This window comes from Aspergillus chevalieri, chromosome 4, assembly GCF_016861735.1.
Source record: "Aspergillus chevalieri M1 DNA, chromosome 4, nearly complete sequence".
NCBI classification, from domain to species: domain Eukaryota; kingdom Fungi; phylum Ascomycota; class Eurotiomycetes; order Eurotiales; family Aspergillaceae; genus Aspergillus; species Aspergillus chevalieri.
Window position 1 is genome coordinate 3062473 of NC_057365.1, and position 21585 is coordinate 3084057.

Below are 21585 nucleotides of genomic sequence, written 5' to 3' on the forward strand. Positions count from 1 at the left end.
ATCAGACCGATCTGAATTGTTTTTGGCAAATCAAGTAGCGGTTGTGGTTTCTCCCGGTCGCCGGAATGAGTACTCCCAAACAGGATTAGCGCGGCTCGTCAGAGTATTTCCCACCAACATTTTTCTCCGTCGACATTCTCTCCTCGACACAGCTCTGGTTTTGCTGGACAAATTCCAGAGTTTTTTTCTTTCTAATGGTAAGTTGAAGAATGTTTATGTTTTTTTTTTTTCTGCTCGCATGATTATACATCTACTATAATCTGTCAATCCCCTGAAGCTCACTATATATCTCTAAAAATTGAGCACATGTGATTGAGAAACGTATTGAGAATGACTTGCTGTTTCTTGTTTCTACTGCTAAATATCCATTGGCATGTAATGGACTTGCGCTAACTGGCCATCTGTTAGCAGTGTATATTTGAATAATCAACTCGTGTCAGCTAGAAAATGGCCACCGACCCGGTTCTCCCTATACCGATCTCTTACATATCCGGTAGTTACTATCTCTTCTCAATTGATGCAGTTACATATCTGAGACGCGAACACCATATCTGCGGCGTTCTGATTGGAACCCTCCCGCAAATCCCGCAACAAAATGTCTTCCTGGCCATGCCCCTGCAGCTGATGCCAGAAGAGGCACGGCTGCTGGTGGACAAGGGTGTAGCTTGCATTGTAGACGAAATAAAGGCGCACAAGGACGGCATGACTTCCATCATGGAGGTGGATCGGAAACGGTATCTCCGGAATTTAGAAGCTGAAGGACTGCAAGCAATGCGACTGCAGAACCGTCGCAAGGAGCAACTGCGGGAAGAAGCTTTAAAGAACCTAGATGCGAAGAAGGCAGCCAAGGCGTCTAAGAAAGCTGCCCAGAAGCAAGCCGTCGCGGATAACGCTGTTGGTGATGATCCTGCACTGGAACTGTTCGCCGGTGGTGAACAGGCCCAGGATGCCGGTCCGCAACGCCCGACTCCGTCTGAAACGGCGATGGCTGTCACTCCTGCGACTTCGTACCCGCCGATGCCATCTAGACCTGCATCCGATCAGGTCTTGCCGTCACCTGAAGTCCCATCCTCTTATCCTCTGTTCGCACATCTGCACTCCAAGGGCTATTTCCTATCGCCTGGACTTCGGTTCGGATGTCAGTACCTCGCATACCCGGGTGATCCGTTACGGTTCCATTCTCATTTCCTGGTCGTGTCTGCTGAATGGGATGAGGAGATTAACCTCATGGACATCATTGCTGGCGGTCGACTGGGCACTGGTGTGAAAAAGGGATTCCTCGTTGGTGGAGCTGAACAGACTGGTCCTGGTGCTGAGGATAGTGTCAGGACGTTCAGTGTTGAGTGGGCGGGGATGTGATGCCATGCTTTCTGCCTTGATATCGATATCTCTACATGACTGGCCATTGCAACAGTCAATTGTCCATGTTACAGCCATTTATTCGTCGCCAGTCCACCTCGATGCTATTGAACCTGTGGATGTGAACGTGTCCCAGATCAAACGCTGTGTGGATATGAATACTTCTGCTTGGCATGCCGGATGGCTCGCGCTTGGGCGAAGCACGAACAGGATGAATGTTTACTGAGAACATCATCTGCACCGGAAGACGATGCGTACTCGCATAAGAACTAAGCAGCGTCGTCGAGATGCAAATGTTGCGATTTTATGAAATTAGATACCCGTGAATGGCACATTATGATCTATCGGTCAAAGCTCTATTTACATCGATGTGCCGGAAAACCCAACCACTCCAATTTCTGTAGTCGAATTTATCGCACTCAGGTCCTGGCGCAATTTCGTCCCGCGGTACTCTGTAGAGCTCCTAGCGGTTTATACCACTGACGGGTGCGCATACGGTCTTGATCTCCAAGACTGACAGGCATAGGGATTGTATCATGCCATCGGATAGCCCATCCCATGCGCTTCTCATTATATCCAACAAGTCCAAACCATCGAATCACAGATACTCGACATTCTTCCACTTGAACTTCTTATGCGCCCTGTCCACAGCACGATTCTGGAACTGATTCCCATGAATCTCAAACACCAGCTCTTTCGCCTCGGGCTGTTTCTGCTCATCCTCCTTCATCTCTGTATCCGCATCTGCGTCTGCATCTGTCGCTCGCTTCGGTAACGGCACGCGAAAGCGAATAATCGTTTGTTCCTTCGGAATAGCTAGTAGCAACCATCAGCACCACTCCCACCCCACAACCAAACCAGCGCAAAAGGAAGAGAAAAAACTTACTCTTAACCTCATCCTTTTCCGTAACAACCACAAACGTAAACTTCGTATCCCTCACCACAATCCCCCTCATCCCAACCCTCCCCGCACACCCACTCCTCACAACCTCAATCTCCGCCCCATGAAAATCAGCACTCACAAGCTTACTCCCATGCGACAGCGCCGTGACCATCCCTCCCCCCGTTCCCGTACTCCCGTCACTCCTCAAATCAAGCACCTCCTGCATATAGCGCACCCAAAGCGCATTCAAACCTCGGAAGACCTCATACTTAGCCTCGTCCTCGCCTAGCTCGTAGATTCCAGATGCGCGCTTCTCCTTCGCGGAGAGTGGCTTTGGGCGCTGCTTGCGTAGGAAGTATTCTTTTTTGCGGAGGCGGTGGTGTCGTCTGCGGGTGCGGTTGTCGGAGGCGGTTGGGGAGGTTGGGCGGAGGTAGAGGGGTTTTTGTTTGATGCGTTCGGTGAAGAGGGTTTCTGCTGTTTCTGGAGGGTGGGCGCGCGTGAGGAGGGTTTGGGCGATGTGTTGTTTTGGGGGTGGTGGTTGGGTCATTTTCGGGGTTTGTGGTTTGGTTGTTGGTGGTGGTGATGGTAGGAGAGAAGTTGGCAATGGGAAAAAAATGGTGATAAGTGATAAGCTTATCGGTGGGTCCACGTGAGATTGAATGTCTGTCAACAAGGTCCATCTAACTAAAAAAAAAAAAAGAAAACAAAGATAAGAGTGCAAGATAACAATGAAAAGAGATGGAAATGAAGTCTCAAGGCTCATTAGTTGGAAAGTCACCGGACCGAAAATCAAGCCCACTGAGAATCATATTGCAGCGATATGAGTGAACCTTTCAAGTCAAATTGTGATGAAACAAACATGTCGAATATAGAATGGATTTCATGTACTTGGCTTGACATCTGTGACAAAAAGCAGGTATCCACGCCAATCATCTGACTATTTATAGTCTATATACAATCAAGTCTCAGAAGCATCGCTATAGCAAAATATGAAACAATGTTTCGGTTCTGGCACATTTGAGCTTGCTACTTTTCGTGGTCCGAAGGAGGATCCAATTCATCCTCTCGGCTAACTTTGCGGCCGTGCACATTGTGTTCAACTTCCGGCACCAGCGTCTCCATGAAAGGCTTGTTACCACCAACCAAAGTGACGGTGTTCCGCTTCTTCCCCCAACGGGGGTAGCTACCCACCTTGACGCCGTGCGGGTTAGCCCGTCTGGCGAGCTCCGTCAGATACGGCGCAATAGCACTCTCAGGAAGCGGCGTGCTGAAGAGGAAGCGGTAGATACCCTTGCCCTCAGGGTTCGTCAAGCGCGGCAGCAGATTAGGCTTGAGACACTCGAGCAATCGCTCGAACAGACGCGGCACACCAGGGAGAATATGGATGTTTCCGTTAACCACTGCAATAGGAACCCACATGTCATCCGCGACGAAGACGGCCTGCTGCTCTTCGGGAACCTTCGGGTCATGCGGCAGTTCGACCATGCGCAATTTTGCAGTGAGCCCCGGGGATGGCTTCTCCCAGTCGAAATGGGGCTGCATGGGATGGGGTCTGGCGAGTTTCTTCATCCGTTCGAAGGCTGGTTGGTGCAGTTTCAACTTCAAGCCAAAGGCCTTGGCTATCGACTCATAGGTTATATCATCGTGGCTTTTCGGAGGGTGGGCACATGGATCAGCTTCCCTCCTACCAATTGTAATTTAATTTGTCTGAAAGGGAGGGGGTACGGACGTTGGTCCAATTCCTCCACTAGTTACGACAAAATCGTAGTTGCTGCTCATGCGACGGACGGCCTCGACGATTTCACCCTCATCGTCGGCAATGACTTCGATGCGCTTAAGCTGGATTCCGAGTTGGAAGCAGTATTTGGCGAAGTAGGAGGAGTTGGTGTCGATGGTCTGGCGAAAGTATACGGGTCAATCTCTGGTTCAACCGGCGCGCCACTCAGGAACACTTTAATCCCCATTCCGCAAATGTCCAAGCCCTCACCTTTCCACCAAGAACCTCGTCACCGATAATCAAACAAGCCGCAGTGTGTATTGTCTTAGAAGCATTCGATACGGCGGATGATGTCATCGTGGACGGAGTGCGATGGTGCAATGGGGACAGCGACGGTGCGGGATTCGTGACGGCCGGCGTAAAAGCAAGCGATGGGCGAGTTAAATGGCGGGTGAGTTGGCTGAGACGGGCGAACATGAAGGAATCGCAACGGGAGAATATGGAGAAAGAACGGAGGAGAGAGAAAAAGGACGAGAGAAAAGTCTCGGATGGTGGAGAGAATGGGGCATTTGAGGGTCCTGCGGGGTGGAGAAGGGAGCTCGACTTCCACCTGGACAGATCTTTCTTTTCTTCCTTTCCAACCCCTGTCCTCATCCGGTTATATCTTTCATCTCTTCATTTTGGACTACTATCATCCTACTACTTATTCAACTTCTTTTCTATATATTTATTTTTTTTTTTGAACTAGGCGCTGGTCGTTTCTTTCTTCGGCTTTCTCCAACATGGTGAGTTGCCCCGCATGTGCGGCGCGCTGCAGACACAAGACTGACCAGGGTATACCGGCAAACAGGCTTCTGAATCGCGGTTATATTCTTTCTCCCCAGAGACAAAAGACAAGTTGCGCAAGTTTCGGTTGGGAACATCGAGAGCAAAGGATCCGCAGGCTATTATCTGTATGGGCTTCACCTCCTGAATGGCCATAGGAAAAGCAAAAGCAAGCGGCGATAAGCCAATTGATGGCGACGCAAGGACTGTGAAAATACCGTATTGACAAATCGGATAGATGTGATTGATTCAAAGAACCAAGAGATCCGCCCCGACGATGATCAAATCTACTCAAAGATGGAAGATGTGGCTGATGAGCTCCCCGAGTCGTCTCCGCGGTTTATCCTCCTCAGTTACCCGCTGACTTTGGTGCGCATCCGTTCATCCCTTCTCGTCTATGGGATGTCGATACTAATACTAGCGCGCAGGGATCTGGTCGGCTCTCAGTCCCCTACGTCCTCCTATACTACCTCCCCGAGAATTGTAACCCTTCGCTTCGAATGCTCTATGCCGGGGCAGTGGAATTGATGCGCAGTACGGCAGAGGTTAACCGGGTTCTGGAGGTGCATGAGGAGGATGATATCATTTCGATTGAGTCGAGACTCCAGGGGGACGATTAGCAGCCTACCGGGAATCTCGTATAGCTAGCAGGGATGTTACTTGTCCAATGCGTGTTGCTGGGAATGAGCAGGTGGCTTGATCGATACGAGAATATTTATTGGGATTTGAATTCTTGAGCAGCGTATCCGATACGCATGCATGAAATCGAAACCTGGGCAGAGGCTCGAATTTGGGCGTATGGTGTGATTAGATTGGATGGTGTCAATCATCGCGTCGGTTAGGCATTATCTACAAGAACTCGTACCCTACGGACTTAGCCTAGGCTGAGAACAGATCTTTGGGGGCTAATCGGGGAACCCGGATAGAGCATTATTAACCTCCGACTCCAGAGTAAGCTCCGTAGTCTTAAGTCCCTATATTCAGGAACGCGGTTTCATTAGAATAGACTTTGTGGCACGGCAGGTAGAACGAGGTCAATTCACTCACTCGCTTCTGACTTCTATGATAAGATTCTTATCTGAGTACAGAATGATTGTACATAGTAAAAGCTCGTATTCCTTCATGCTTCACGTACTCTGCATAATAGATAACAATGTGCAAGTACCCGTAGTCGACGTACCAATACAGAGTACCTATCAATACCAATACTGTCCGTACAATACCCCTGTATTACTGTACATTCCACAGTGGACCAATCATGAAACCCAGTGAGCAAGTGGATCCATCAGCCGCTGCCACGACGGGCCCGGAATTCCCCCTCATATTTTCTTTTTAGCGGATGAAACTCCTGTTCATCCGGTATGGCCATCAATAACTTTGTTTATGGTGATCAGGAGTATACCCTATATAGTGGTATATCAATATAAGGATAGGAGTACTCTCTACATACAATAACACTCCGTAGTAAAGGAGTCCCCCTACACAGTTTACTCGAGCGGATAATACTTTACCATCCTGTCTTGGTCAGCACAATGCCTGGCTTGACCCAGTGATCTGGCACAGCACTGACCACTCTACTGCAGCGCCACTGTACCAACCAGTCCACCCTAGGCTGTACGGATCATCGTACTGCATATACTACTCCGAGTAGCTGTATGGAGGGCTATCTATTTCACTCAAGGCCTCGAAAATTTCCCGTCCCGTGGGCGGCTATCTGAAACCAGACCAGAATAGCAATGGAAGGAACTGAGGCAGTCCAGACAAAGTTAATTGAGGTGGAACTGGTTCTATTATTCAGACTAGCTATCTGAGTATTTGGAGTCGTACTGTACTTGTACATAGGACATAGGAGTAGTCGTTAATACTCTGTATGTACATAGTTAGAGCATGCGCACTTCAGGGATAATCCGATTGTCTGATCGAACATCACGGTCTACTTGGATGGCACAAACTCTGAATAATTAAGCCCAAGTTCGCCCGCCGGGGCACTTCCCAAAACGGCCTAGCGCCACACCGTCAGCGCCCGCTTCGGCCCTTCGGCAGCAAAACCTTGGTTCCGGTAACGCACGGGCCTGTATGGTACGGGTGGCTCTCAGTACAGTACCCGTAATTACGGCTGCCCCTGCTCTTCACCCCAGAAATTATGATTTTATTTTCTGCCAAAGTATTCTTGCTATGCTATGATCCTTATTACGTCGTTTTTTTTTTTTTTTTTGAAATTATGATTCTTGCTAGGCTAAACTTATTTATCATTTAGGTTTTCTTTTCTCCTCTCTGTTTCTCTCTCTTTCACCTGCTTTTTTCTCTCTCTTTCCTCTCCCACCCAATCTATCAACGACGTTCCAACCCCCCAGCGTCGGGTCAGTCAGTGAACAGGTCACTTTTCACTACTGCATTGTGTGCCCGACTGTTGCATCCTCGCATTCTTACAGCCAATAACCTCTCATATTGCTAACTGGACGTCTAAACAAAACCACACCCCAGTCCCTTCACCGTCTTGTCGGGTCCCAAGTCTGTGGTTGTCGGTACCGCCGCCCGTGTTCCCGTCAATCTCCTTGCGCTTGATCTATCACCATCGTTCATCGTCGTCCCATTCACCACTGCTTCTTATTGTCTGTCCGCATCGCCGTCTTATCTGCGTCTATCCCTACTTTACTCGTATTTGATATTCTTCGGTCGGGACTTGATCGAATATCCCGAGTCAGTTGTATGTTGGGGAACGAGGCTTGACAAATCATCGGCATGATATCGTGGATTTAAGAGAACCGAAGGAGTGAAGAATATTCGACAAGGAAAGAAGCCAAAAAAAAAAAAGAAAACAAAATAAAGGGAAAATGTCGACCCAGGAAAATCAGGACGAGCCTGAGGGCCTGTCCAAGTATATCAAGCGCATGAGAACCGTTTTGAAGAGAGGCTCCACCAAGTCCTCGTCTATCTCCAGCATGAAGGATATCACGGGCGAGGCTAGCACTAGCAATGCTGGTCCTACCAAGGCTCCTTTTGGCAATGTTGAAGTGTATGTTCTTTTCAAACTTCAGTCTGATCGATGCTAACAACAGCAACAGTCCAATCGAGCCACACCCCAACCCCGAAGAATACCCCACCAAGATCCAAGAACCGACCGTGATCTCCCACTGGAGCGCCGTCCAACAAGCCAAGGCCCAAGCCCTCTTCGCCAAATACGGCCTCACCCTCGAACCCGGCGAATGGAAGTCCCCCAGCGACATGACCGTCCAGCGAGTCACCAAGCCGATCCGCATGCGCGTCCGCCGCACCTGTCACCGCTGCCAGACCACCTTCGGCCCCAACAAAGTCTGCGTCAACTGCCAGCACACCCGCTGCAAGAAATGTCCCCGTCACCCGGCGCCGAAAAGCAAGCCCGTCACCGAGCCGGAGCAGGGTGCTGTCAGGGCGCTGCTGGAGGAGAAGAAGGCGAGGGATGCTCGGCTGGCAGAATTGCCGCGGAGGACTCAGAAGGCAGAACTTACGATTCCGTCCCGCAGTGGTGGCCAGGACTTGGTTCGTAGGCCGGTTCGACAGCGCGTGAGACGGATCTGTCATGAGTGTGAGAGCTTGTTTCCGACGGAGGATGCGACCGAGTGTATCAATTGTGGACATATAAGGTGCAAGATATGTCCTCGCGATCCGTACGTACATCCTTCTACTGTCTAATGTGGACGTTGCTAACCAAGCGCCAGACCCAAACTACGCAAATATCCCGACGGATACCCAGGAGATGCCGAACCGCCTATCGAAATACCCCAGCGAACCTGGCGAAAGCCTCGCCAGCGAGTCCGGTACACCTGTCACGTATGCACCACGCTGTACCGAGCCGGAGAACGAAACTGTTCCAATTGTGGCCAGGAAAGGGGACCATCCACGATACGGGACCCGTATGTACACCTTACTCTAGGGAATTGAGAACACTTGCTGACTACGGATAGACCTAAGAAAATCAGACCGGAATTCGATCCGGAGGTTGTGATGCGCGTTCAAGAGCGATTGGCGCAGATGAATATTGGTGCTTAACGCGGTAGTAGTTTTGTCCTATGTTTTAGGATCTGGTCATTCGTTATCCTACTCCTATCCTTTCTTTCCACGATTACGAATACACATGCATTTCTCAGTAGTACTCCGTACTATTACAAGAACAAGCACAAGTACAACTACAGTCTCCATAAGACAGTCCACAACAACCCAACCGTCAGAATTACCTACCAATCCCACCACCCGGATCCATCGTCAGCGACACCCAAGAGTCATGCACATTATGATCGCCCATCATACCCGTAGTCTACTTCCTCCCCGAGCACCCCAGCCACACTACTATGTACTATGTAGGAGTAACATACGTACACCCAACCCAGCACAGACGCGGACTTAAACCAGCAACCCTCTGCGAAAAACACCCACCCCAGCGCAGCACCATCCTTATCTCCGTATCCGCCCGCCGGCTAGGCCGACGGATGTCACGGACCGGTCCCGGAATGGGACCCGCAGGCACTGGGCCCGGATTGGGGTTTTAAAGATAGCTATTTCCGCATTGAGGAATCGGTATTTCGACCGTTGAGCTGTCATGTTGGTGGATCGGACTGACTCGCAGGATAACTAGGGATAGCAGGGTGTACTTGTGCCGGTCTCCTGGGCTGGTCCTTGCCGTGATACTGGTATTAACGGTTATTAGGGGTGTGTATGTGGGGTATCAGCTGAGGATGTTAGAGTTTGGGTAGAGTTTGGGGGATTGTTGATAGTTTGGAGTGGAATGTTGGCATTCTCGGGTGTACATCTGCACTAGCACTTAACAGGACTGCAGAGTACTTGTACTTGTACACAAATGCTAAATACATTCCCATATCCCATTTTCGCAACTTGTACGATGCTCTAGTTACAGTAAAGTACTCGTACAACGGATTACAAGCACCAGTACAGAATACAACTGTTAACCCACATCGGCACTGACTCAACCGACCCAACCCGACGCCAGGGATCCGGCATTGCGGAGAATATCAGTACCATTATAACAACCACACTATTAAGAAGTGTAATATCCGATGCGCCAAGGCCTGAATCCGGAAGGACCTTTATCAACGTCTTCAGCCGTATTTGTGCTCTTCACTTTGCACCTACAACAATCATACTGTGAGTAATTGTACAGGATCAATTGACTTTGTCCTGACAAGTGATACATCGACTCTGGATCGATATAAGCATAAGATTACCGTTAGCCGTTGTCCGTCTGTCTGGTTGTCCGGTTTCTGTCATCGGTTTTTCTACCTGTATTCCTATTGCACTTCCGTGCATAAAAAATCATGCCATAACTATGCATCTGTGCCCATGTATCATGCAGAGTAATGTCCTCCGGAGGCCTAGACTAGCGCAATCCACAGCGCAATCCACATCGTTCGGCGGGGAAGCCGTTCCGGGCGCTTTGGCACTTAACGGTGATCATGAATGATCCGGGATACTATCTTCAGTACAAGTACGGAGTACTACTTTGTAATACATAGTATATGAGGTATATATGGACAGGACATTTATCTACAAGTACGGAGGGGTAGAGTATATACGCAAGGGTAAGCATAAGCGAAGAACAGGGTATACTATAGACTGTAGTTCAACTAGACCAACCCTGAAGAAGACCATCATATCGGGATTTGACCCCTGATAGCACAGCATCCTTCAGCTCGGCTTAGCCGCTCGGACATTATCGCGCTGCCTGACTGGACTAGAACTATTCGCGACTATGTGCCACAACTCTATTAAACTATCAGGTTTTATACCCCTCGAGCTGTATAATTATCGTACGGGTCGGTCCGTTCCCGCCAAACAAGTGACACGACACTTGCTATGTGCTGTATTGTATTGTATTGTATTGTATGGTGTTGTTCTTTGCGGTATGGTATGGTAATGAGTGGTATATTACCAGGATCCAGAGTTTCGGTTGGGGTTCCCGCTGTTGCAGGTTTCCGGGATTTGGTTGGTTTTACTAGTGGGGCTTGGTATTACCAGTTTGATACGCGGTCATATCAAATGGATGCAATGCTACGCTGCCAGTTGGCCTGCTGTTAACAGAAGTTCTTATGATAGTTATTGTGCCTAATTCCTAAAGAGTACTACTTCAATGCAAACTCTGTAACAACCTGCCATCGGCCAATGTCGCCAAAACACGGTCCAACCAAACCTGCATACAACCCACTTCACGTCAACACCAAGATATCCATTCCTCATCTAAACCGATTCCAATTCAAAACTTAACCTTCTTAACCACACACCTCTCAGCCCTCACCATACCATGTCTGTAACCGTGACCAACACAAGAAGCGCACTTAACAAAGAACGACGTGCCCGAGCAGCCCTCATCACCAACAAACACCGTCTTCTCCCAGTCAAGACACTTCTCGCAGTACGCCTTCACGCAGTACGCCTTCACGCAGCTCTGGCAGCAGAATAACAGCCTACCAACCTGGGATGTCGCATTTTCGCAGGTGAAGCAGTAGTGGTGTGGGAAGAGGAATAGCAAACTACCTGTGTCGTGTGAAGGCCAGATACGCTCGACACAGCGCTTATGGAAGGCTCAGAGGCACTGGCGGCACTCACTGGCTTCAGGGCGTCTGCAGATGAAGCAGAACTGTGACGGATGGTCATGTTTTGTTCATAATGGGTCGGGATTAAGGGATTACAATCTCGGGGGCATCTGAGTCTAAGTCTGAGCCCGACTCGGATGTTAGTGTCCATAGTCTCATCCGGCAAGGGACTCAGAGCTAGGCTTTCCTTGGTCACTTCAAATCCTTCGACCATGACAATTTAGGTTTTGCCAATTCTCCGGGATGGTCGTGCGAGATTGGAGTCTTCTTCATAAATCGAAAAGCCGTGGTTGGTAGTGTCAATGGTCGAGCCGTTGAAGGGGTTCATGCGGATACTCTCTGCACGCTGAAACCATGTCTTCCCATCTCTGCCTGCCGTCTTCTGCATAACCCCATCTCGGGGCCGACACTTCTCTACAATTGTCTCCAAATCCCACGACAACTCGTCAGTATCAATCTCCCGCGCCTTAATCCCCTGCCCGCAAAACCCACAAGCAAGCTACTATCACTCTGCACAAAGCCCCGATCCCCGACATCAAACTCAGAATCACTACCATCAGTCACTATAGCCGCTAGATAAGCCTTCTTCGCAAGTCGACGGTACATCTGCTCTTCAACAGTGCCCCGCGAATACAACTTGAAGATATAAACCGGCTGTGTCTGGCCGATGCGATGGACCCCCCTTCTGCTTGTCGCATCACTTGAGGATTTCAATCCTCATCTAGGAATACGACGGTCGAAGAACTGGTTAGTTTGAGGCCTTCTCCGCCTGTTCGGATGGAGACCAAGAAGATTTGTAGCGGGGTCATGAGTAAATAGGTGGATGAAGAGGCGGCACCAGGCTGACGAAGTTCAGCCATCGAGGCGCGCTTAGTTGAAGTGGTGGCCATCGTACTTGAAAGTGGTCAAAAAGGTCCTCGCAGAGGGTGAGTGCATGTTCGAAGTTAGAGAAGATGATGATTTTCTTGTGTTCTTCGATCAAGACTTGTTGGATTATCTTTTGGAGGATGACGAACTTTCCCGGAATTGAGGATTGTTTGGTCGCCAGGTTTGTCATCGTGGATGTCGTCCAGGAGGTAGGGATGGATCGAGCACTATCCTGCCATCTTGGAACCTTCAAGAGGTTTCGAAAAGAAGGACGTACCTTGCGGAGCTCCATCAAGGTGTTCATACTAATCCTCCTGTTCTGAACATCTGCTCTCTGCTTGAGGTGCTCGAAACCGTGGCCCCCAGGACTTGATACACAACTAGACCGATCATCCAGCGCATCTATTCCATTACCAGTCAAGATTTTGAGATACCAAGCTTGCTGCAGGCAGAGACTGGAACGGAGGAGTTGATCTCTCTTTTCAGAGGGATATCCAATCCGATACCTGGCGACTCCTTGATCTTTCGGAGCATTATGAGCCCCAAGAATCTCTTGCAATGGCCCAGAAACTCCGCGTTGAACTTTCCATCGCTTAGAGAGAACGCCTCGTCAAATTGACCGACAATGGACTGACTTATCGAAGACCTCCGGGTACAACACAGGAGTTCTTCAAATGTCACGTCAGCATGCACTTGCATCAATACCTAGATATATAGATACTCACCCAGTCAAAGCCAATTTATACTCCGTCGGAACCCTGTCCAGTAAATGCGCCTTCTTCGACTCATCGTTTTTGATCCGATGGCGCTCGTCAAGCACAATATACGTCACAGAAAAGCCCGGCGAAACCACACAGTATCCGACATAACCCTATAATAGCTCGTAACCGCAATATCAGGCACAGCTCCCCTTTCCGCCTTCCACCGACGAGCAACACCAGCTTTAATCTTCACCCGCTCCTCTTGATACTTGAGCACTTCGAGATCAAGCGTCCACTTCGCTGCTTCGGATATCCAGCCGTCGATCACACTCAACAAACGAAGAACGAGAAAGGGAGCTTGCGGAGTAGTGTTTTCCTTGAGATACTGGAAGGAAAGAGTCTGCAGTATCTTTCCGAGACCCCATTTCGTCGCCGAGGATGCCGTTCATGCCGTTTTTTTTTTGGTGGGGGGTAGGAGATATAGGGGAAAGGAGATGTCTTGAAATTGGTAGGGTTTTTATGTTGCGCCCAGACTATACAAGCTGTCAGACCTTATCTAGGTATGTATGCAGTGCAGAGTGCACATTATTTACCCAAGAGGCTGGTGGACCAGCTTGTAGGGTTAAATTTGTCCTCGCGCCTCCAAATCTAGATGTCTTCCCGGGAGGAGTGGGAAATGATATCCATGTGCAGTGCAAGAAAAATGTCCCGCCGTCTCTTAATCACTTCCAGGGTATCTTCACCATCTCTCTCAGAAGAACTCCGTGTCTACGATTGCACCTCCTTAGCGCATACTCTGATAGCCACCATTGCAATTGCCGTTGCGAACTGGGGTGATCCTAATCGGCGATCCGACAGTCTCTGCCATCTTGTTAGCCTTCCCTGTATCTCGAAGTCCTGGGAAAGCTCGATCTCACCGAAAGAAGGACTTTCAACGGGCGTCAACGGGGTAAACGGGGACAACGATCCGGACTCAGACGTGCTCAACACTGAACGGAATCCGAATCCATCTCATTCGTGCCTGGGCTCTACTTTGATTGGGATGTTATATGGAATTGGAATTGGAATTGGATTGATGATACAGTCCGTATGGCTTAAAAGAGCACCGAGGAATACTAGGATGGGTAGGAGATGGGACGATATACTATAGTATATAGTACAGATACAAACTCTACGAGATGAATTCATTAGCTATAATGGATTCAACAACATAGTGCCTCTATTGTCCTGATATCGCGGTCTGCTTTTCGTCCGATGTTTAGGTCTACTGACTGTAAAGATACGAGAATGCAAGCAAAATATATGTGATACTGCACAACTTGTGAATGCCATGAGATATATAGCTATTGTATCGCGCTTCCGAATGATCTGTGTTGTTCACCTTGAATAACGCTATAACACCAGAGTGAAGTACAGTGGTATGGATATAGAAAATGCGGGGATTAGCTATTGTTATTCACTATATATAACACCCGGAGTAATCTAGAATTACTTCGCAGTTCGTACCCCGGAGGTAGAATTGCTATTTTGCTTTCCCTAGAGCTACTCAGCCAAACACTCCGTATGCATTGGCAGAACAAAAGAGCGATAGATATTGCAAATCTGACATATCCATTAATTGCTGTGACAGCGAGAAGTTCATGCATGTCACCAAACAGCGGTGTGATGGACCTAGATCTCTTTCGGAAGTAGGGCGGATCCAAGTGACAACAGGAATGCAGTTTGCGTAGCAAAGTGTAGACACTTGTCCATTCGCAGAGATTGATTGCTTGCATTTTCCAAAAGTTGAGTGTTGGCATCTTAGATAATAAGAAAGCACCAAAATAGAACAGAAACTGATATTTTCCTGGCCTCTAACAGGCTCTGTAAACAGGTAAACATTACCTGGAGTATATCCATAATGCAATGGTTGACATTGGGGGAATATGTATGACAAGCGGAATCCAACAAAATGCATCAGAAAAGGAAATAATAAAGAATAATAATAGGTAATATCGGGAGAAATATCAGATGTACGTTCACAAGTCCAGTAAATAACGAGGCCGGCAAAAAATAACCAAATAGGGGTCTGAAGCTCAAGGTAAGCTGTATCTCAAGTGACATGCTCACCTGTTCGTTGCCCATCAACAAAAGAAAAGTAACATCAACAACCTTTCCAAAAAAAAAAAAAAAAAGCCAACAAAACAAAGGGGGAATCGAACAATCATGGAGACGATGGCGGCATTATACGGGGAGTAAGCAGGCATCATCTGGTGGCAAGCCTCGTAGGTTATTAAAATCACGTCGCGAACGCATTGACAAGTTGCAAGATTCAACTTGCAAGGCGGCACAAAGGTTGATACCGAGTCACCTATTTTTTTTTGTCTTTTTTTCCTTTCTTTTTATCCCTTGGGTTGTTCGTTTCGACTCAAGATGGAGACGTTTTTCGTGCCGAGCGTCTTGCGTCCGCCATTAAAAAGTCCAGCGCCCATTCCATTACATAACAATGCATTTTCCGCAGCAGCCAGCGCTTTCGCCTGGCTCGCTCACATCCATCTTGCCTTCAGGAGCGCGTGAACCGAACGCGCCCGAGCCGGAGGGGTTCGACATCTCTTTGTTGTACCGGCGGATCTCACGGACAAGGTCGTAGAAGGCGTTCTCGACGTTGATGCGCGACTTTGCTGATGTTTCGATGAATTTGCAGCCGAATTGACGAGCCAATTCTTCACCCTCTGTAAAGAAACTGAGATTAGTATGTGGTCGCACAAATGTAATCGCGACAAACGAAAGAAACGAACCTTCTACCGTCACGACACGCTCCTTCTCCAAATCGCACTTGTTGCCGACCACAATGATGGGGAAGTAGTCCTTGTCCTTGACACGCAGGATTTGTTGTTGGAAGGTCATGATTTCTTCGAACGATTGGCGCGATGTGATGGAGTAGATCAACAGGAAGCCTTCGCCGGTCCGCATGTACTGTTCGCGCATTGCCGAGTATTCCTCCTGACCAGCAGTATCTAGGACGTCCAATAAAGCGACCTCATCATCGACGACACACTGCTTGCGGTACGAATCTGTCGGAAGGAAGAATTGTATGAGCTATACGATCGGGAAAGAACCAGACGCGACGTCGCCCACCTTCAATTGTCGGATCATATTCATCAACAAAGTGACTCTGAATCAATTGAATCGTGAGGCATGACTTTCCGACACCACCTCCTCCGACAACAACCAATTTGTACTCTCTGAGGAACTACACGCGATAGAAATATGGTAAGCTTTTTTTTTTTTTAACTTCTTGTTTAAGAGAGTGATGAAAAGAAAAGGCGCATCATGATTGGGTCGAAGCGCAAAGACAGAAAAGGAGCGAAAGACGACAAACGACGTAGCCGGATAACCAGCAAGGGGAGAAGGAACCAGAAGAAAAAAAGAGACTCACCTTGGAGGCCATTGCGAAAGATTGTCGTTGAACCCGCGTATTAAAAAAGTAAAAGGGAAATAGAAAAGGGAAGGAGAGGAAGAAGAAAACGGAAGTCGAAGCTATCCCAATTGAAGCGGGTCGAGGAAAGCAACACAATTTTCTCTTGCAGAAGGGAGAGAGAGCGAGACAAGAGACAGACAAGAGACGGAGACGGAGAAAGGGGAATCGGTCGCTCAGAGGTCGGGACCCAGTTCGTCGGAAGGGCTTCGCGCAACGAGAGAGCTCAGTCCACAGCAACAGCGGGTCTAGTAGTAACTAGACCAAGCTTAATGAGGAAGACGGGGGGGATGAAGTTATCAGGGGGGGAGACCGGTTCGGAATCGCTTCTACCCTAAGATGGGATTGTCAATATGAAGTATTCTTTTCTTCCTGTTTTTTGTAGGTTCATAAAGAAAGACGACACGGGGGTAATGATAATGGGGGGAAAGGAACGGAGGGAATCAGGGGAAGAGTGAGAGACTCTCTGAGAGGTGGTGGGGAGGGAATAATCGGCTAGAGCCAGAGAGGTTCAAGCGAGAGCAGAGAAGAGCGTACCTTGGTTGGCGTTGGCCGGTTGGATATCCACAAATTCACGGCGAGGACAGATCAAAATTAAAACCAAAATGTCCTTCTCAAGAGCAAAACAGACAGCAGTTCGAGACGATTAACCCGATTAGCGATGGAGAGAAGTGGAAAAGAGGGAGAATTGGAGGCTGGTCGGAGGAAAGGGGGCGCTGGGCGGTGGCAGTATGCGAATGGGCGGTGGAGATAACACGCAACCGACTACTCTGTACAGCTACGGCTATTAAGCTGCTCATTCCTCCATTGTTGTCACGGTGGGTTGATTTACTTTGCATCCCATGTCATTTGCTAGTCTCCGATGCACCATGTATGATCTAGCCCGCCTCGACAGCCGACTATTCCTCTCAGAGTATTCGATATTCGTCTTAGTGCCGGCTTAACTACACTCCTCAGCAAATCCCCGAAACTGAGTCAGGACAGAGAATGCCAGTTAATGCAGCTCGGTGGACAAACGGTTTTCGGAACCTACCCCAGCCACTCGACGTCGTTTGGACAATCTCTTCCGTTGTCCTTCTACATGCTGCGGTGAGCCGCACCGAGACTTGGGGCTCTCAGAGCAATCAGCGGAGTGCGCCGGATCCGAGTTAGCATCACACCATGAATCAATCATTCCAACTGAATATATGATTACGGAATATCCCATCCTGAGAGCTATATACACCAAGATATTGCCACAATCGAAATCTTAGGCAGATACGAAGGGCTTCCTCATACTGTGGCAGAATCATGGAGATACATCGCGTCCATCTGACAATCAACCCACAAGGCCCACGGTCTGAGTCAATCACTTTCTTTGTCCGGAATGTCGACATTGAATCGACATCCGCTTCGAGAGATCTCAGTCCCAACATGGATGCAGCAGAGCCTTTGACAACCGTATCCGCCTTGGCATCCATAAACTATCGATATCATCATCAATTATCAGTTTGATCTTTATCATGCCCTTGTGCGGAGCGCTGCATCTTACTATTCTGGGTGTCAGATCGAAGGCGTGCCACTTGTTTTTTTTTTTTTTTTGCCGCTTCTATCGCGATTTGCGGATTAGGTAAGTGACTACATCTCCACGCATCAATTGTCGGGTTTGATTTGATTATTTGTTTACCCTGGGATTTGCTCACAGATCGGGTATGTTTCAATTGGAAGTGAAAGCGAACCCGTGAACCCGCATGGGCTGGGATGTCCTTCACAGTAATCTGCGGCACACCGCACCTTGCATGGGTTGCATCATTGTACATGGTGCATCAGGGTTTGATTACTCCGTACAGAGTACGGAATAGGGCACTTGGCTACTTGTACAGGACGTCGAATAAGCGCACTTGTATGCTCCAAAAATAGCCGAACCGGATAACCTATCGCTGGTACGCGTGCAGGGCATTGAAATTGCACCCAGACAGAGCACATCAATGCTCATAACCATGGCCCGAGATGTCCATCCCAATTCGGAGCGCTTGGCGTGGACATGCCAAGTCGTATTACTCCGTCTGACTATTGATAGTACTTGTTTTGATATTATCCGGGAAGATCTTACAGACAATCTCATAACTTAACTATGACATGACACTCGTGGTTGGCGGTCATAATAATATGCTCCGAGCTCAGACCAAGGCTGAGTACGTCATCTTTTAATGAACGTCTTTGCATTCTCAGATAGATGATATCATAATTTATATCGGCCAATGGTTGATTCAGTTGCAACTCCATAATTTCTGCGCCTTACTCAGGGACAGGTTCGGGTTCAACAGGTTCATCCCTCCCTCGGAGTGTCCGTCTCCGTCTTGATCTCAGTTAATTAGACATGCATGCAGCGTAAAACAGTTAGATCTCACTCCGTACGTTCTCATCTTATCAGATATCCTAGCAGCACCATAGGCTCGTACTCAGAGTACTCCGGAGTACAACTCGAGGGAGACGGACAGTAAATCCGCCATCCCATTCAGGTAAATATCTATTGTTCCATACCGTGATTGGCCGCCAGCAGGTGATCTGCTGGAGCCAACGGTCCAATCATTGTTTTAGTCTTTAGTGTTGTTTTAGCGTGAACTTTGTTTGACTATGTCCAGCATACTACGGATACAAGTACGCACTTACAGTACAACGGCATTGTAAGTATACTAAAATAAAACCGATAAAACGTGCAGTATTTGCATTTCCATTCCGGAAACACTATCCCTCCCTCGATATTAAAAAAACCCTAATCCATTCTATCCCATTACTGTATCACTAATGAACCCGATTATGAAAGACCCACTGATTCAGGGGGGGCCACTGGTGTGGCCTTAGTGGGTCACCTCGGGTTCCAGAATCCTGTCTGCCCCCTTTTTTCGACTTTACCCGTTTAGGCGGATAATATCCGGGGCTGGGATGTCATGTGAAATGCAGTAATAATAATAAATATTGAAATAAGGGCTGAGGGCTAAATAGTTTCTTGTGGTAATATGGGTGTTTGCCGAGGGGGGTTTAGTGTGGGACTGCTTTATGTATGGTGCCGGAAATGGAATATAGTATCTGAATTGGGATCAATGGCTGGATTATTTCAATGCCACGCCCTGTTGCGGCATCTTCACCGGTCATGGACGCGTTAGCTAGGTCCAGGATCTATGGCATTCGATAAAGCTCTCTTGCATATTCATGTGAAGATAGTTGGTATGCATCGTTATCGTGTTTGTGACATCCAATTCTATATATATGCGTAATATGTACTTGCTTTCATTTTACCATTTTAAGCCCTTTTGTGCACCGCAGTGGGGGATGCCTAACGATAGTTAGCGTCAATTGACCATCAATCTTTCGCGCAGAACTCACCTGGTGGCTCGGGAAGATCAACGTATCGGCAATCACGACATTCTCCCGACGTCCAGCAGCAAACACAATGATTTCGGCAATGTCATCCGGGGTGAGCGGTTCGCAGTTTCTACAGCATGTCAGTCCGTTCTGCAGAAAGCATTATGTATCAGACAGGGTCTCGTACTCATAAACTGCATCAGCCTTCTGCTTGTCACCATAGAACCGCACAACGGAGAACTCCTAGGGCAACAGTCAGCTCCGCCTCAATCACGAACACGCAGATATACTCACCGTCTCCACTTGACCAGGGTCAATGCCAATAATACGGATTCTCGTCGAGATAAGCTCCTTTCTGAGCGCATCCGTGAAAGACTTGACGGCAGCCTTGGTGGCACAGTAAATGCTGCCACCGGGGTACGCCTCACGACCAGCAATGCTACCAATGTTGATAATGTCTCCACGACCACCCTCTTCTCTCTTCTTGAAAATGGGCAGGATTGCCTGGGTCATGTTGATCAAGCCAGTGACGTTTGTGCTAAGCATAGTATCGATGTCCTGAGGGTCAATATCCGGAGCTTTGGCGACGCCCTTGACCAAGCCGCTATTTCCGTCAGCATCCCATTCGACCTCTGCTACCGAAGCAGATAAGGAGGAAGACTCACGCGTTGTTAACCAAAATATCAATATCCTGAAACTCCGCCGGAAGACCCGACACAAAACCCCTAACTTCCTCTGGGTTGCTAACATCCAACTTCACTGGCAACACCTTAACACCCTCACCAACCTCCTCCTTAATCTCCTGAGCAAGTTCATTTAACGAGTCAATGCGGCGAGCCGTGACAACGATCTTCAAGTTCTTGGGCGACGTTCGCGCAAACTCCTTCGCAGTGCTTCTACCAATTCCCGCCGAAGCACCAGTTACCACGACCGTCTTGCCCTCGAGGCGCTTTGCCATTGCAGATGCCATTGTGCGTTTGGGGATGGTCGGTTGGATTGTAAGGTGGAACGGGTTCGTCCGGAGAGACGGAGAGAGTGCGGAGAGGGACTTGGGAGACAAGGTGAGCTGGCGTAGGAATCCGATTGATCTGGTGAACGCTCGGAGGTGGTTCATAAAGGATTTTTCGTAAAGATAAGAACCTGACGGGAGCGTAGATAAATAAGGAAATCCGAAGAAGAATGGAGAATCGTGGCTGCGATTGCGAATACTTAAGGCCGAATGCGTGCGGGGAAGCGGATATCGCAGAGGGGTCCATCGGCTGAAGTTTTTCCCGATCGGACTTGGGGCCGTTCTTTCTCTTTCATGTCTGCGACACGGATGATCTTGGTTACGCTTATATATACAACTATAAGCAGATATATATAGCTTGGGATATTTGTTTATATAAATTTTGGAACGGTGAGTTTCCTGAAAAAAGGTTGATGAATATCTCGCTAACTGTTCCTTAGCTGAGCGGCGTTGCCTAGTATGGCCTGCCTGATATGGTACCATACAAACCTCAGGCGCCATGGTATATACGCCTCTATATCTGCCTGGAGTCGATGGACTCAATCAATGATGACGACTTTATACACGGCTCATGCCTCGTACGTCAAGCGTAAAGTATCTATGCAGCCAGACACCAGCTCTTTGCAATCCGTGATAAGGAAGCCAAATGCAAAGACATGCTTCAAGGCATTGGATGACATGCTACATATATATATATATATATTATTCCATTCTGGTATCCAAAAAGGGCGGCAACCGACCTCATGACGGTCACCCGGCAAAACTTGCCATGCCATGCGCACAAGGATGAGATCAAGGCTCGCCAGGATGCCCACACCCCAAATTAAAGGAAAGGCAA

At 48.4% G+C, this 21585-nt stretch overlaps 7 protein-coding genes across 7 annotated transcripts; 3 read left to right on the forward strand and 4 right to left on the reverse strand.

The window, feature by feature from the left end:
* Positions 1–447: 447 nt before the first annotated feature.
* On the forward strand, positions 448–1359 carry SEN34 (tRNA splicing endonuclease subunit SEN34; the record flags this gene model as incomplete). The annotated part of the gene is made up of 1 exon (XM_043279379.1): positions 448–1359. One exon carries the CDS (start codon positions 448–450, stop codon positions 1357–1359), a length of 912 nt encoding a protein of 303 aa, XP_043137064.1.
* A 716-nt stretch (positions 1360–2075) lies between these two features.
* On the reverse strand, positions 2076–3005 carry ACHE_41107A (RNase P/RNase MRP complex subunit; the record flags this gene model as incomplete). The annotated part of the gene is made up of 1 exon (XM_043279380.1): positions 2076–3005. The coding sequence occupies one exon, from the start codon at positions 3003–3005 to the stop codon at positions 2076–2078; it is 930 nt and encodes a 309-aa protein (XP_043137065.1).
* A 263-nt stretch (positions 3006–3268) lies between these two features.
* ACHE_41108A (flavin adenine dinucleotide pyrophosphatase) lies at positions 3269–4436 on the reverse strand (the record flags this gene model as incomplete). Its single annotated transcript, XM_043279381.1, has 3 exons — positions 3269–3890; positions 3972–4138; positions 4230–4436. The coding sequence occupies 3 exons, from the start codon at positions 4434–4436 to the stop codon at positions 3269–3271; spliced, it is 996 nt and encodes a 331-aa protein (XP_043137066.1).
* Positions 4437–4741: 305 nt separating this feature from the next.
* On the forward strand, positions 4742–5404 carry ACHE_41109S (GMF family protein; the record flags this gene model as incomplete). The annotated part of the gene is made up of 4 exons (XM_043279382.1): positions 4742–4744; positions 4810–4912; positions 5023–5153; positions 5213–5404. The coding sequence occupies 4 exons, from the start codon at positions 4742–4744 to the stop codon at positions 5402–5404; spliced, it is 429 nt and encodes a 142-aa protein (XP_043137067.1).
* Positions 5405–7618: 2214 nt separating this feature from the next.
* Positions 7619–8813, forward strand: ACHE_41110S (uncharacterized protein; the record flags this gene model as incomplete). Its single annotated transcript, XM_043279383.1, has 4 exons — positions 7619–7800; positions 7850–8431; positions 8483–8677; positions 8729–8813. The coding sequence occupies 4 exons, from the start codon at positions 7619–7621 to the stop codon at positions 8811–8813; spliced, it is 1044 nt and encodes a 347-aa protein (XP_043137068.1).
* A 6598-nt stretch (positions 8814–15411) lies between these two features.
* RAS1 (Ras family protein) lies at positions 15412–16366 on the reverse strand (the record flags this gene model as incomplete). Its single annotated transcript, XM_043279384.1, has 4 exons — positions 15412–15647; positions 15714–15989; positions 16054–16168; positions 16355–16366. 4 exons carry the CDS (start codon positions 16364–16366, stop codon positions 15412–15414), a joined length of 639 nt encoding a protein of 212 aa, XP_043137069.1.
* Positions 16367–19676: 3310 nt separating this feature from the next.
* On the reverse strand, positions 19677–20852 carry ACHE_41112A (oxidoreductase, short chain dehydrogenase/reductase family; the record flags this gene model as incomplete). The annotated part of the gene is made up of 5 exons (XM_043279385.1): positions 19677–19709; positions 19760–19868; positions 19926–19981; positions 20033–20342; positions 20404–20852. 5 exons carry the CDS (start codon positions 20850–20852, stop codon positions 19677–19679), a joined length of 957 nt encoding a protein of 318 aa, XP_043137070.1.
* Positions 20853–21585: the final 733 nt, after the last annotated feature.